This window comes from Bison bison, unplaced genomic scaffold (genome assembly GCF_000754665.1).
Source record: "Bison bison bison isolate TAMUID 2011002044 unplaced genomic scaffold, Bison_UMD1.0 scf7180017847889, whole genome shotgun sequence".
NCBI lineage: Eukaryota > Metazoa > Chordata > Mammalia > Artiodactyla > Bovidae > Bison > Bison bison.
The window spans coordinates 94,745-107,793 of NW_011478462.1; the positions used below are offsets into that span (position 1 = coordinate 94,745).

At 56.9% G+C, this 13,049-nt stretch overlaps 1 protein-coding gene across 1 annotated transcript in view; it reads left to right on the forward strand.

The window, feature by feature from the left end:
- The window catches only part of MROH1 (maestro heat-like repeat family member 1), a 49,931-nt gene that overhangs the window by 17,391 nt on the left and 19,491 nt on the right, over window positions 1–13,049 (forward strand). Inside the window, exons 7-16 of the mRNA XM_010844209.1 lie at window positions 4,496–4,647; window positions 5,014–5,154; window positions 5,391–5,483; window positions 8,376–8,454; window positions 8,583–8,696; window positions 9,613–9,686; window positions 10,746–10,868; window positions 12,553–12,660; window positions 12,798–12,942; window positions 13,024–13,049. The exon at window positions 13,024–13,049 is cut by the window's right edge and continues 7 nt beyond it. Coding sequence (XP_010842511.1) covers window positions 4,496–4,647; window positions 5,014–5,154; window positions 5,391–5,483; window positions 8,376–8,454; window positions 8,583–8,696; window positions 9,613–9,686; window positions 10,746–10,868; window positions 12,553–12,660; window positions 12,798–12,942; window positions 13,024–13,049 — 1,055 coding nt within the window. The remainder of the gene's footprint in view (window positions 1–4,495; window positions 4,648–5,013; window positions 5,155–5,390; window positions 5,484–8,375; window positions 8,455–8,582; window positions 8,697–9,612; window positions 9,687–10,745; window positions 10,869–12,552; window positions 12,661–12,797; window positions 12,943–13,023) is intronic.

Below are 13,049 nucleotides of genomic sequence, written 5' to 3' on the forward strand. Positions count from 1 at the left end.
CCCCACCAGAACCTTGTGGCATATTTCCCTGAGCCCTGGACACTTGATGGGGGGCAGGAGGAGACTGACCAGAGCTGCAGCTCCCTCCCGCTTTTCTCCCTGCTCACGCTGGCAGAGTGACATTTCCCTGGGTGTCCTGGGAGTGTTCACTCTCCCACCCTCTGTGTGCCATGGGCAGTGCCTCATGGCATGACTCCTGATGGGCAGGAGGGCACTCCTATAGGGGGGAACAGAGAGTCTTGAAACATGGGGCCTGAGGGAGCCTGGCCTCTTCTAGTGGCCTGCACACAGCTCTTGTCCCTTGGCTTCCTAGTGTCCCTAGCGTCCCCTCCCGTCTCAGGAAGACAGCTGCTACTGAGGGGAGGGAGAGGGAACACCTAGGCCCATGAGGCCCCGTGAAGACAGGATCCTCTTTTTAAAATAGTTTATTTTTGGTTGTGGGCTTCCTAGGTGGCACTAGTGGTAAAGAACCCACCTGTCACTGTGGGTTTGATCCCTGGGTGAGAAAATCCCCTGGAGGAGGGTACGGCAACCTACTCCAGCATTCTTGCCTGGAGAATCTCATGGCCAGAGGAGCCTGGTGGGCTACAGTCCATAGCGTCACAAAAAGTCAGACATGACTGAGCAACTTAGCATGCATGCACGCATTTTTGGTTTTGCTGGTTCTTTGTTGCTGGCGAGGGCTTTCTCTAGTTGTGCAGAGTAGGGGCTACTCTTTGTTACGGTGGCTTCTCTTGTCGAACATGGGCTCGAGGCACCCCAGCTTCAGTAGTTGTGGCGCACAGGCTTAGTTACCCCAAGGCATGTGGGATCTTCCTGGACCAGGGATCAAACCCAAGTCCCCTGCATTGGAACACGGATTCTTAACCACTGGAGCACCAGGGAAGCCCTAAGGACCCTTTTTAATCCCCAGCCCAGGCTGTTAGAGGTCCTGGGCTTCCACCCCCATGGCCAGGCTAGAGGGACGTGGTTAGGCTGTGGCCACATCGAGACAGGGGTTGGGAGGCTGGTAGCCAAGCAGAGAGTTGGTGTTTGCAGAGGAGTCCCAGTGAAGCTGCCTGTTCTGTGCACACCAGGGGACTTTCCTATCTGGGGCCTAGAGCTTTGGGCTGCAGCCCTCCTGTTCATGGTGGCTTTGGGTTTAGGTTCCTCAGCTCTCAGGGACTCTAGGAAGAGCTCTAGCCCCTCAGAGCTGCGGCATTCCCATTCTCTCTATTCCACGCCTTCCTCTTGAGGGCCCCTCCCACATGTGGGTGATAGCAGGCTGTTGGACTGAAACCCTCTTTGACCTGGTTTCTGCTGAAAAGGGAACTTGTGACAGGATCCCTGAGCAGCTGGGTGGGAATCACTGCTGAGCTCAGAGTGCAGGGGCAGGACACAGAGAGGACTGAGGCAGAGATGGGGGGGCGGGGGGTGCGAAGCATGCCAAGGACAGTACACATCCCAGCTGGGGGGACACAGGAGGGACTGGGGAGAGCTGTGGGGGCTGGGGGAAAAGAGCTCCAAGGACAGCACTCATTCCAGCCGGGAGGGAGAAGGAGAGCCTGTGTTGGAGCTGAGGGCTGGTCCCTGGCATTGCTGGAAGTGCTGGCATCGCTCCAGGACTTGCAGAGCCCTGTGCAGGAGGCCCTGCCCCTCACAGGCTGCAGGCCTGCAGTGTTCACCTGGCTGCCATGTCGTGTGTGGAGGGCTGGATGGGCCAGGAGACACTGCCTGCAGCCGCCCTCTGGCTGAGGTGTGTGCTCCTCACCACGGACAGCGCTCCAGGTCTGCAGTTGAGGGAAGCATGGTCCTACCCACTGGAGCAGCCTCAGTCAGGCCAGGAGGGTCCACATCAGCTCATCCGTGGCCTGGGTGGGCCACAAGAGGACTGGGACCTCTTGTTCTTCCAGGCAGTCTCCGATTCTGGGCAGATTGTATTCACTGTGCAGGAAGGTGGCCCAGGTGGGCCATGGGGCCCAGAATAGGAGCGTGTGTGCACTCAGAGGTTCTTGTCCAGCTCGCAGAATGCTGCGGCCAGGCAGGGGGAGGGCGGGGAGGAGGGCCGCAGAGGTGGATGGACAGGACCCAGACAACAGGTGCTCAGCTGGCCTGGACACACTGCCAGCGCTGGCAGGCAACCACAGCTCACCACCCACCAGGAAGGTCTAATGAGAGAGGCAGCAGCAAAATAGAAAGGGAGACTAGGGGAAGCAGACAGTTGAGGGAGGGGAAAACAGGTAGGAGAGGAAACCTGGTTGATATTTCATCGAGACAAGAGAAGATGCATTCATAAAACAGAAGCACCTTGCTCTGAAGAAGCTACGTTTGGACAATGCAATAAAGCTTTTGGGAATTAGCAACATGATGAAAATGGAAGGTAGAAGTGGAAGTGTTGAGGAAATCCTCTAGAAAATGGAGCCAAAAATGCAAGTATGTGGAAAACAGAAAGAAAAGACTTAGCAAGTGAAGCCATGAAGCCAGTCTTGGATAATCACCCTGGATAGAAGGAACAGAGAAAGCGGAGGGGGTCGCTGTGGGAGCTGCCACAGGTGGAGAGGCCCTCCCCGTGCCTGCTTCGGGAAGCTTCCTCGGGGCAGGTGGTCAGAAGAAGGCCAAGGGCTTGCCTTCTGCTTAAGGGAGAATGCTAGAAAGCTCCAGCGGAAGGCACCACTGTGAGTCAGCACCCTGCCCCAAGGCTTGCTGAGCAGGAAGGTGTAGAGAGGCTCCTTGAGAAGGCAGGATCCGGAAGTGTGTGGCCCATGTGGTGAGGCTGTAGGAGCCTCAGGATGTGTGGCAAGAGGTGTGGAGGTTGCCACAGTGACTTGGGCCTGGAAGACGAGGGAATTCAAACCCCAGATGGTCCTTAAGTCAGAACACAGCTGGTCATGGAGGGAGTGGTGGGCTCAGAGCCACGGGGGTCTGGAGGGGTGGACGGAACGGGCTGGGGTACGTGGGGAACACTGCGCACATGTGTGTGGAGAGAGAGGCCCAAACCTGGTGTTTGCTTCTGAAATAAGGAAAATCAGGCTGGGGGAGGGGCTTGAGTGGCTCGTTTACCTGAGGCAAGTGTGTCCTTGATTAAAAGTACAAACCTGGTAAGTAACTCAGGGAGGGCGGTGGTTCTACTTCTGGCCACCTGATGTCCTGTTATCCTGAAAGCCCTTCCCACACAGGGTACCTCGAAGCCCTGGTTAGCTTGATCAGTAGTCTGATTGAGCAACTCAAGGAGCAAGAGTAGGGGGACGCAGGGCTTGGGGTGGCAGGCAGGGACCAGGGCCCACCTAAGCAGACCCCCTCCCCCAAGGCACCTTCAGTGGGAGGACAGCCAGACGCAGGCCCCCTGCTGTGGGCCCCGGCGGGGGAGGGAGGTCCTATACGCGCTCTGAGTGCTTGTGACCGTACTGCCGTCCTGTAGGTGTAGGGCTGGGCTGCAAAGCGTAAGCTGAGAAAGTAGTCTTGCAGGTGGTCCAGGTCAGAGGTCATGAGCTGGAGCACGTGGTCCTGTCAGTCAAGATCCTGGGGGTGGGTTCTGGCCTCGTGGCCAGCTGTGAGCCGACAATGCTGCCAGCCATCTAGTTCTCATCTCCTCCACTGCCCAGGCCTCAGTGGGGCTGCGTGGCCAGGTCCTGGCCTCTGACTCTTTGTGGTCCCATCGTCTCCATTGACCCACAGTCCAGGCCCTGCTGACCACTCACAGGTCTATACCTAAGTGGGTCCCCCGGCTTCCCTGCCTGGGCATCCATGGCACCGTCCCTTGCACGGACACCGCGCCCCTCCAGGCTGGTGCTCCCCACCTTAAGCACCACACTCGCACCCAGGCTCACATACCCGGGTCTTCCTGCATGTGCCCTGGGGGGTCCTACGCCATCTTGGAGAGCAGCCCTTGAAAGCATGTGGTATGTGTGTCTGTGAGGGGAGAGGTGGGCACCACAGACCAGAGCAGGTGGGCGTGGTGGCCTGGTGGCATTTGGGAGAGGTTGGTCATGTACTGGTGTCCACTGTGACACAGGGCTACAAATCAGGGGCTTAAGACAACGGGGCTGTCTTCTACAGCTTAGAAGCCCAGTGTCTGAGAGCAGGCTGTTGGCAGGGCCGCTCACCTTCTGTGACTCTGGACAGAGTCCTTCCAGGCTCCCCTGGTGTCTGGAGGTGTCTCTCGATCTGGGCATCTGGGCTTGAGGCTGCGTCACTGCAGCGTCTACCTCCGTCATCAATATGTCTGTCTGTCTTCTTACGAGGACAGGGTCCTGGTGGGTTAGGGCACACCCCACCCCACCCTACCCCACCGTGACCTAGTCTTAGTGTATCTGCAGAGACTGAATTTCTAGAAAAGTCATGTTCAGGTTCTGGGAAGGACAAGAGTCAGGGGACCCTTCACCCTGCTCCACCCTGTAGTCCTGAGCCTGGCCGGGGTGCTCAGGAGGGTGTCTCGCAGGCGGGCGTGGGATGTTAGAGGGGTTGGGTGAGAGCCAGCGTGACCATGCCTGCCGCCTCACCACTGGGGTCACTGCAGCCCTGCAGCGCTTCAGTGAGAGTATCCTAGAATACTTGGCCAACCTGGATCAGGCCCCAGACCCCACAGTCAGAAAGGACGCCTTTGCCTCAGACATCTTTGGTGCTTACGACATCCTTTTCCACCAGTGGCTACACAGTGGGGGAGCGAAGGTATGCTCTGTGGGTGGGGACTGGTGGCTGCACCTGCCCTCTCCCTCCCCAGCCTGGGGGTCCTGCCACAGACCCCTGGGCCCTTCTGCCATCCCGCAGATCTTGGTAGAGATTTGTGTCCACCTGCCCACGCCAAGCCTTGTGTTGTGGGGTCTCCCCTGCAGGTCCTCACAGCGTTGGGCTGCTTTGCTGAGGTCCCACCCCCACCTTGGGGCCTCCACGCATTAGGGAGGAGGCTGCCTGGCTGCTCTGACTTCTCCCTGGGCCCACTCCCTCCACCTCACAGGAGCCTCTGCTCTAGGTCCATGGTGGAGGATTCCTTGCCTTTGTCCCCCCACCACTGACCAGTGTCCCTGCCCCCTCTAGCTTCGGCTTGCAGTGGTGGAGGCCCTGGGGCCCATGAGCCACCTGCTCCCCAGCGAGAAGCTGGAGGAGCAGCTCCCCAAGCTGCTGCCCAGGGTTCTTGCCTTCTACAAGAAGCACACCGAGACCGTCCATGTGTCCAAGGTACGCACAGTGTGGCTGTGAGCCTCAGTGGCTGAGGCCCTGGCCAGGTGTCGGCCTCAGCAAGGGACGTGGGCAGAGCTGGAGAGCCAGGCCCTTGGCCTCACAGGGCCCCCTTCCTGGCACCACTCCCTCCTTGCTCCAGCCCCAGGGTGGTGTCCTGCTGGGAGGCTCTCAGCCAGGTGGGGTGGGGCGGGGCTGGGGGCGAGGAGGTCCTGACAGGCCACTCCTCCCTGCAGAGCCTCGGCCAGATCCTGGAGGCAGCCGTGAGTGTGGGCAGCCGCACTCTGGACATCCACCTCAACTCTCTCCTTGCCGCTCTGCATGCTCAGGTGGGCCGGTGGAGAGGCTTATGAGCAGGCTGGGGCTGGGCGCTTGCTCCTTCTATGGGGGTGCCTGCTGAGGGGCCCAGGGAGCAAGATTCAGGGTGAGGGTCCAGCCAGGTGGACCTCTGCAGGCTTCCTGAGTCGTCTGGGTGCAGCCCTTAGGGGTACACTGACTCAGGCAGTGGGGCACCAGACAGCCCTACATGCAGGGGCAGGAGGGGAGGAGGCGGCCAGCAGGGCAGGGGGAGTGTCTGTGCTGCCTGCGGGTCCCCGAGGGTCGGCTCAGGCGGAGCGAAGGAGCCGCATCAGCAGCTGAGGCCAGCAAGGGGAGGGCCTGAAGGCTCTCCTGGAGAAAAGGCTTCAGGGGGCTTCTCAGCTGTAATGAGCCTGAAAAACTATGAGGTGGATAGATGCCTAGAAAAATCTTAAAAATGTCACAATTGGTAGAAGAGAAATAGAAAATTTGACTAAACCAGTAAAGAAATGGAGACCACATTCCACACCCTTCCTTTCTGACAGCAAACCCGGGACCCAGTGGTGTTCAGGTTGCCTCTTCCAGACTTTTGAGGGATAGCCCATTTCCACCTCACACAGGTGGGCTTGGAAATGAGAAAAGTATCTGGAGCTGCCTGACAGGTTCTATGGGACTGGTCTTGACTCCAAGTCAGGACCACACAGAGAAGTCTGGGCGCCCGCGGGTGAGCTGGCATGAGGGTCTGTGCGGAGGAGAGTTGGCTGCCCACCTCCTACTCACCGCACATGGGCCCCAGCGGGAGGGGCTGTGGGAAGGTTCTCTCTGATCTCAGCGATGCAGAAAAAACTTTTGAAGAAGTTCAGCACCTATTTGTCACTGAAACTCTTAGCAACCAGGATGGGAAAGGAACTTCTCTTACTTGGCAAATTTTAAATACCTGATCCATCAGCATGCATCATACATGTGATGGATAGTTTGCATCACAGTAGATAGGAGCGACCACCTTGCCTTACCGTCCAGAGCAGGAAGGGGCCCCAGTCACGTGTCAGCAGGGCCTGGGGTGAATCCTGGAGGAGAGAAGCAGAAGAGAAGGACCCCGGACAGACCTGTGGTTTGCCTTCGCCTGGCCACCTGCCCACCCTTCATCCTGGCGGGCCGCTGCTCCCCATGCTCAGTGAGGCGGCACAGCCCTGAGGGCAGGGTTGCCTTGTTCTGGCCCCCGCCATGTCTGCTCCCAGCAGATATTTGTTTTGGATGGTTGATGCACTCATCTAGAAGTTCATTCGTACAAGAACTGAATCTATTTACAAGTCCTAGAACTCTGTTCAGCAAGGCTGCCAGTTACAAGACCAACCTGTAAAAAAAATCAAGAGTATTTTCCCCCATCAGTGGTGACCAGCTATAAAGTACCAAAAAAAAAAAAAAAAAAAAGGTGTTTACAGTAGCAACAGAAACTTAATTGTAAAGTATCAGGGAATTAACCTAGCGAAGAATGCCTAAGATCTCTGTGGAGAAAAAGTTTACAACTTGGAAAAAAGTGAGGAAAAAATGAGAGATGGCGTATTATTTACTTAATACAAAGTGATGGCCTGAAACTAAAAACTGTAATCTGTGGGGGGCGGGGGGAGGTTTAAAAGGAGAATATTTGTGGAAAAGCTGAGAAGCTAGAAAAGCGTGATATTTCCTTTTCTTAGTGCTTTCCATTCATGTCTTTTGTTTTTCTGTTGATTTTAGGGTGTTTTTTTTCCATATTGGTCTGTAGCAGTTATTTATAGTCTTGTGTCATGTATGTAGATATTTGTTTCTGCTTTATTGTTATCTGTGGCTCTGCTTATGATATTTTTTTGCCATGGAACATTATTTAATTTTTTAAAGCCATCACTTATCTTTCTTTATACACTCCAGGTTTTGCTGTACTTAAAAAGGTTTTCCAATTCTGCAGTGAGTTTTTAGGTTCTCTCATTTCCCCTATACTTTTTAATTGTCTAGAGTGTATTTTAGAGGAAGAGTGAAAAGCTAGTTTTATCTTTTTTCCAGGTGACTGCCCTCGTCACTAGTTATCTCTCTGATCTATCGCCTTTTAATCAATCACTGCAAACCTTAGCGCCTGGACTCAGCAGCGGTTTGTGCTCCAGTCACCGAGGAGTTCTGAGCACCTCACGCATCTTCTGCAGGCTCCCTGGGGCGGGCCAGAGCGTCTGCTTCCAAGCTGCTCCCTCGCTGGTCCCCAGCCCTGGTGGGAGGTGCTCCGTGGGTCGCTGAGTGACCCCGGGAGCAGGCAGCAGGGCCCTGGGGACCTGGAGCCAGCCTGGCAGCCCTGCCTGCACCTGCTCCACCTGCTCCAGTCCCCTGGGAACTGGCAGGGCCAGGCTGGGGTGGCACCTGTGATCCCTGTACCACGTCTCCCTTCTGGTTGGGAGGCTGGGCTTTCCCACGGGTCCCCTCAGAGCCCTGCAGGTCCTTTGTTGTGACCTTGGGGGCTGAGTGGGGACAGGGGCGCCACCCAAACTCAGCCCCAGAGTGTTGCCCACAGAGGTGCAGTGGGGCCCAGGGGCGCAGCCGCCTGCAGCCTCTGCCTGCACCCCTGCCAGGGTAGCTCCCTTTCTGTCTCAGTTTGGATGGACAGACTCCAGCGCTTTCTGTGCTCGCGTGTCCTGCCCGAGAAAGTGGGCCGCTGTCTCCTTCCTCATCAGGAAGTGTGTCTGGGGAGTTTGTTCTCCTGGCTGCTGGTGGGTGGGGTGGGGTGCAGGAGGAGGGCCAGCTGTGTGTCCTGCGTCCCCGCCCCAACCGCAGGGCCTGAGAGCGTGTCTTGGCGCAGGCAGGGGTTCCTCACCTAGGTGAGCGCGCCTGAGGACCTGCAGCTCTGGAAGCTTGAGACACCCCTCCAGCACCCCCAGCCGCTGACTGTCTTTTGTCCTGGACAGATCTGTGTGCCCGTGGAGTCGTCCAGCCCGCTGGTGATGAGCAACCAGAAGGAGGTGCTGCGCTGCTTCACCGTGCTGGGTATGCAGGCGGAGCCCTTGGTCTCATCAGGGTGCTCACCGCCCTGAGCGTCTGTCTTCCCCGCTGGGCCTGGGGGATGCAGGCAACCAGCAGGGAGCAAGACGGTCTTGATGAGCACTTGCCCGTAGCCTGCTGCTCGCCGGACCGCCTGCTGGCCTTCCTGCTGCCCAAGCTGGACACCAGCAATGAGAGGACCCGTGTGGGCACCCTGCAGGTTCTGAGGCACGTCATCAACGCGGCGGGTGAGTACCTTGTGGAACGGAGATGGGATAGGCCCACCTTGTCCATCTTCAGCATGAAAAGGAGCATTTTGCTTTGAGTTCTTAAAATACTTTCCCCAACTTTCTGTTTCGCAAAATTCCCTGCTTTTTGAAGGGTTGCAGCAGTGGTGCTCACCTGCCTGCCAGCAGGTTGTCCATCTCTGATGTTTGCCCTTGGCAGGGGCTGTAGTCGGCAGGCCATGGCGCCTCGGCATGGGGGGCTGGTGGCTGAGTCCTGCCGACGCCCCCCACCTGCAGCCATCTGCTGCAGTGGCCCCTCATTGTGGAGGCCTGGCCATGGGCACAGCTTGCTCCGCTGTCTCTTAGACGTGGACCTTGGGAGGAGTGGAGGCCAGTTCTGTGGAAAGTCCCTGGTTTCCATGTGTCTGAAGATTTCCTCACAACTGGATAGGAGAGTTCAGGTTTCTTGCTTTTAAGCAGTTTTAATCAGCAATAAGCCTGAATGGTTTTCACACCTGAATTTGTGTGTGTGTGTGTGTGTGTGTGTGAGAGTCTTGGTTGCTAAACAGTGGCTGTGGCCACGTCAGGCCTTCAGGTTGGAGCTGGGAGCAGGGAGTGGTGCTAAGATTCTGATGACCTTGGAGGCGCCCTCACCCCACACTTGAACCTGGGACCCCTGACTCAGCTCTGCTGCCCTGAACTTCTAACCTCCTCACTTCTTAATCGGATAAAATAATGTCATTTGCTGAAAAAAGTCGTTTTTCCCTCGGAGAGAGATAAGTGGGCCTGTGCTTAGGTGGCCTTCTCCTCCCGCCACGCAGAGGGCCGCACTGAGGCCAGAGCCCTGCAGCACGGGCTCAGCCCGCATCGTGGCGGAAGGGCTGCCCGGCGTCTGCCTATCGGCAGGCAGGCTGAGCCCCCTGTTGGTTTCTTGCAGCTGCTCAGATGGAAGTTAAGAAACCCGTCATTCTCTCTTCCATGAAGCTCCCTCTTCTGGACACCAACAACAAGGTGAGTCAGCGGGCAGCTTGGTGCAGCCTTGCACAGCGACAGGCGGTATGGCCACCGCTGACAGGCAGCTGCCACCTCAGCACACCAGGCCTCGGCAGGCCTGGGTGTCTGCTGAGCTGCATGTCTGGGCCCCCAGCTTCCTCCTGATGCGTTAACCAGGTGTGAAGCTAGGAAGCAATCCTCAAGACCACCTTGGGGCTTGATCGTTCTCTAGAAGAACCCCCAGAACTCAAGAGCCATTACACCAAAAAGACCTACGTGAGCGTCAGCCACACAGACGCCCATGGGGTGGCCTGGGCACTCGGAGGCTTCGTCCTGGCCCTGTGGAGCTGTGGGCAGCGCTGTGCTGGCTCGCATGGAGGGCTGCCCAGGGAAGCCCCAGCCTTGTGTCTGGGGTCTCTGTCAGGCCTCCGTCATGCAGATCTAGGCATCCAGCCCTTTGGGTGGCCTGATGCCCCACCCGAGTCACAGGGCTAGACGACTTGGTACAGTGGAAGCCCCAGGGAACAGGAGCTTGGACTCCAGCAGGATATCCACAGCTTGGTGGTGACCCCAGAGCTGAGGGCGGGGCTGGCCCTCCCTGCTTGGGCTCAGCAGCAGTGGGTCCCCTTCCCGCGGCTGCCCCAGCCTTTGTGCTCATCCTGCACCCCATTCTTGGGGACTGCCTGTGAGAGTCCCAGAAGCTACTGGAATGGGGCCCAAACCACCGAAGCTGCGTCTGTTTCAGGGCTCCTGTGCCCTGTGCCACCCTCAGAGGGGCCCAGTGCCTGCCCGCTGTGTCGGTGGCCAGAAGCACCCAGCCTAGGGGCCCTCAGGCTGCCACATGGCTCAGTCCCTCCAGACCCATCAGCCCATGGTCACTCAGGACACACATGTGACCTGGGATCTGGGGAGGAGAGGTGTGACCAGGAGAGGGGGAGGGTCCCAGAGAGGGGTGCTGGGCTGGGGGAAGGCGGGAGGTGTGGGCAGAGCGGGGGTGAGATGCCGGCCCCTGCTTGGCTGTCATGCTGTGGCCAGCACTCCTCTGAGGCCCCTTCCTGCGCCCCCTGCTCTGGGCAGGTGAAGCGGGCGGTGGTGCAGGTGGTCAGTGCCATGGCCCACCGCGGCTACCTGGAGCAGCCTGGCGGCAAGGCCATGGTCGAGTACATCGTGCAGCAGTGCGCTCTGCCCCCCGAGGCTGAGGTAAGGCACGCCGTCCCTCTATTCCATCATTGCGTGTTGTCTCTTGGACCCGTGGTTTGTCGTCTGACTGCTGAGTGGCGCTCTGGGGGTGTGCTAGTCTGCTAGCCACGTAACAGGTGTGAATAAAGCATCCGTGAAAGTGAGGGTGCAGGTTTCTGCAGGGCATGCGTTTGTCCCCCTGTGTAAGCAGCTACTGTGAGGTGCTGAGATGTTTAATTTCATAAGAAGCTTCCAGGTGGTTTTTGAAAGTAGCTGTGCCATCTCGTGGCCCCAGCAGCAGCTCTGTTGGCACACGGGGTTAGGTCAGTGCTGTGTGTCTCATTTTCTAGCCACTGTGACAGGCTAGCGTTGTGCCTGTGACCAGTGATATTGGCATCCATGTGTCTGCGTGCCTGCTCACAGCTTTTACCTGCTTTGGAGTTGGGCTGTTGCCTTTCTTCTTCAGGACAGAAGTGCTCTTCATATATTTTAGATGCAAGTCCTTATCAGATTTATGGTTTGTAAATATTTTCTGACGAATTTGTTGCCTCGTAGGCATTTATTTTCTTAACATTGTATTTCAAAAAGCAGAAGTGCTAATGTTTTAGAAGTCCACGTCATTGGGCTTTTGTTTATAGCTCTTGCTTCTGGTGTTGTAACTAGTAAACCCTTTCTTTACCCAAAGCCACAAAGATGTTCCCCCATGCTTACTTCTAGAAGTTTTACACAAGGTCTGTGATCCAGCTTGAGGTCATTTTGTTTAACGTGAGATGTGGGTTCAGGCTCAGTGTTTTGCACGTGGGTGTCCTGTTGTCGCAGCATGTTCACTGTAAAGACTCTTCTCCTCACGTGGACCAGCTGCCTTTGCCTGGATGTCGAGAGCCCAGTGACTTGGATGTTTATAATTTCCTAGGTGATCAGCCTTTTGTGGCTACTGTGGGCTTGTAATTTTATTGCATTGAATCTGGCCAGGTATATTTCTGCTTCTAAGTGTTTCTTGAGATTTTCTTTTTGGCCTAATAACCCTAATAGGCAGTCAGGCGTTCAGCGTTGATTGTGTATATTTGGTATAAAGTTTTATCTATATTTTTAGAGCATGCTCTAAAACTTGCTATTCAGGCCCTAAACATCTCTATTTTTTTCTTCTCGATCTTTAATTTCTTGGTGAGAGGGGCCAAATGTCTCCAACAGTCATTGCAGTTTTCCCACTTTTGCTTGGTTTTCAGTGTTTGCTTTTCAGAATTTCAAAGCGTGAATTGAAGACTCAGAATTTAGAGAATAGAGTCCTTTTTTGCCTGGAAGGTTCCAGGGAGCTGGGCTCTGGAGCACTGGCTCCTTGGGTCTGAGAGAAACCACTGGCCCGTGGGGCAGCAGGGCTTGTCTGTGTTCTTGGTGGGAATGGCATTTTCTCAGGCAATGACCGCGTCCACAAGGACGGAACACCACCTGTGAGGATGCGGTTAGCAGCTCTCAGGAAATGCTCACAGTTTTTCTAGTCTGGATGCTGGAGCTTGGCCCGGGGAGCAGGGTTTCTTGGGCGATTTTAGTGGAGGGCGAGTGTCCTGCCAGTGACCGGGGATGGTCCCCTCCTTAGGGGTTGGGCAGGGCTTGTCATGCTTCCATTCAGGCCGTGTCCTCAGGGCCAGAGCCCACGACTGGTGACCTGCAGAGCAGAGTGCACAGCATCCTGCCCTCCCGCCCCCAGATTCAGAAGCTGGGTGCCGACAGTGAGGCCCTGGCGGCCGATAGCGTGAGGGCCATCAGCGTCAGCACTCTCTACCTGGTCAGCACCACTGTGGACAGGATGGGCGAGGTGAGCACCCCTGCCCTGGGGGACCCACCACCCTGCTCCTGACCCCTCGGTCTGGGAGCAGGTGTGGGGAGGCTGTGGGTGTGAGGAGGCTGCAGTGCAGGGAGGCCACGCTCCTACACACCCTGCACTGCCCCCAGGTCCTCTGGCCGTACCTGCTTGAGTTCCTGGTCCCCATTCGCTTCACCAGGGCGCTGAGCCCACTCTGCAGGAGCCTTGTGCACTTGGCCCAGAAGAGGCAGGAGGCGGGGGCCCATGCTCCCCTCATCCAGTACAACGGCAACGGTGTGCCCCTGCCCCAGCCCAGCCCTCCCCCCCTGCCCCCCAAGGGGGCAGCCCTGAGTGCTGTGGTCTCTATCCTTGCAGTGCACCTCCCGTCTCCCTACGCCATC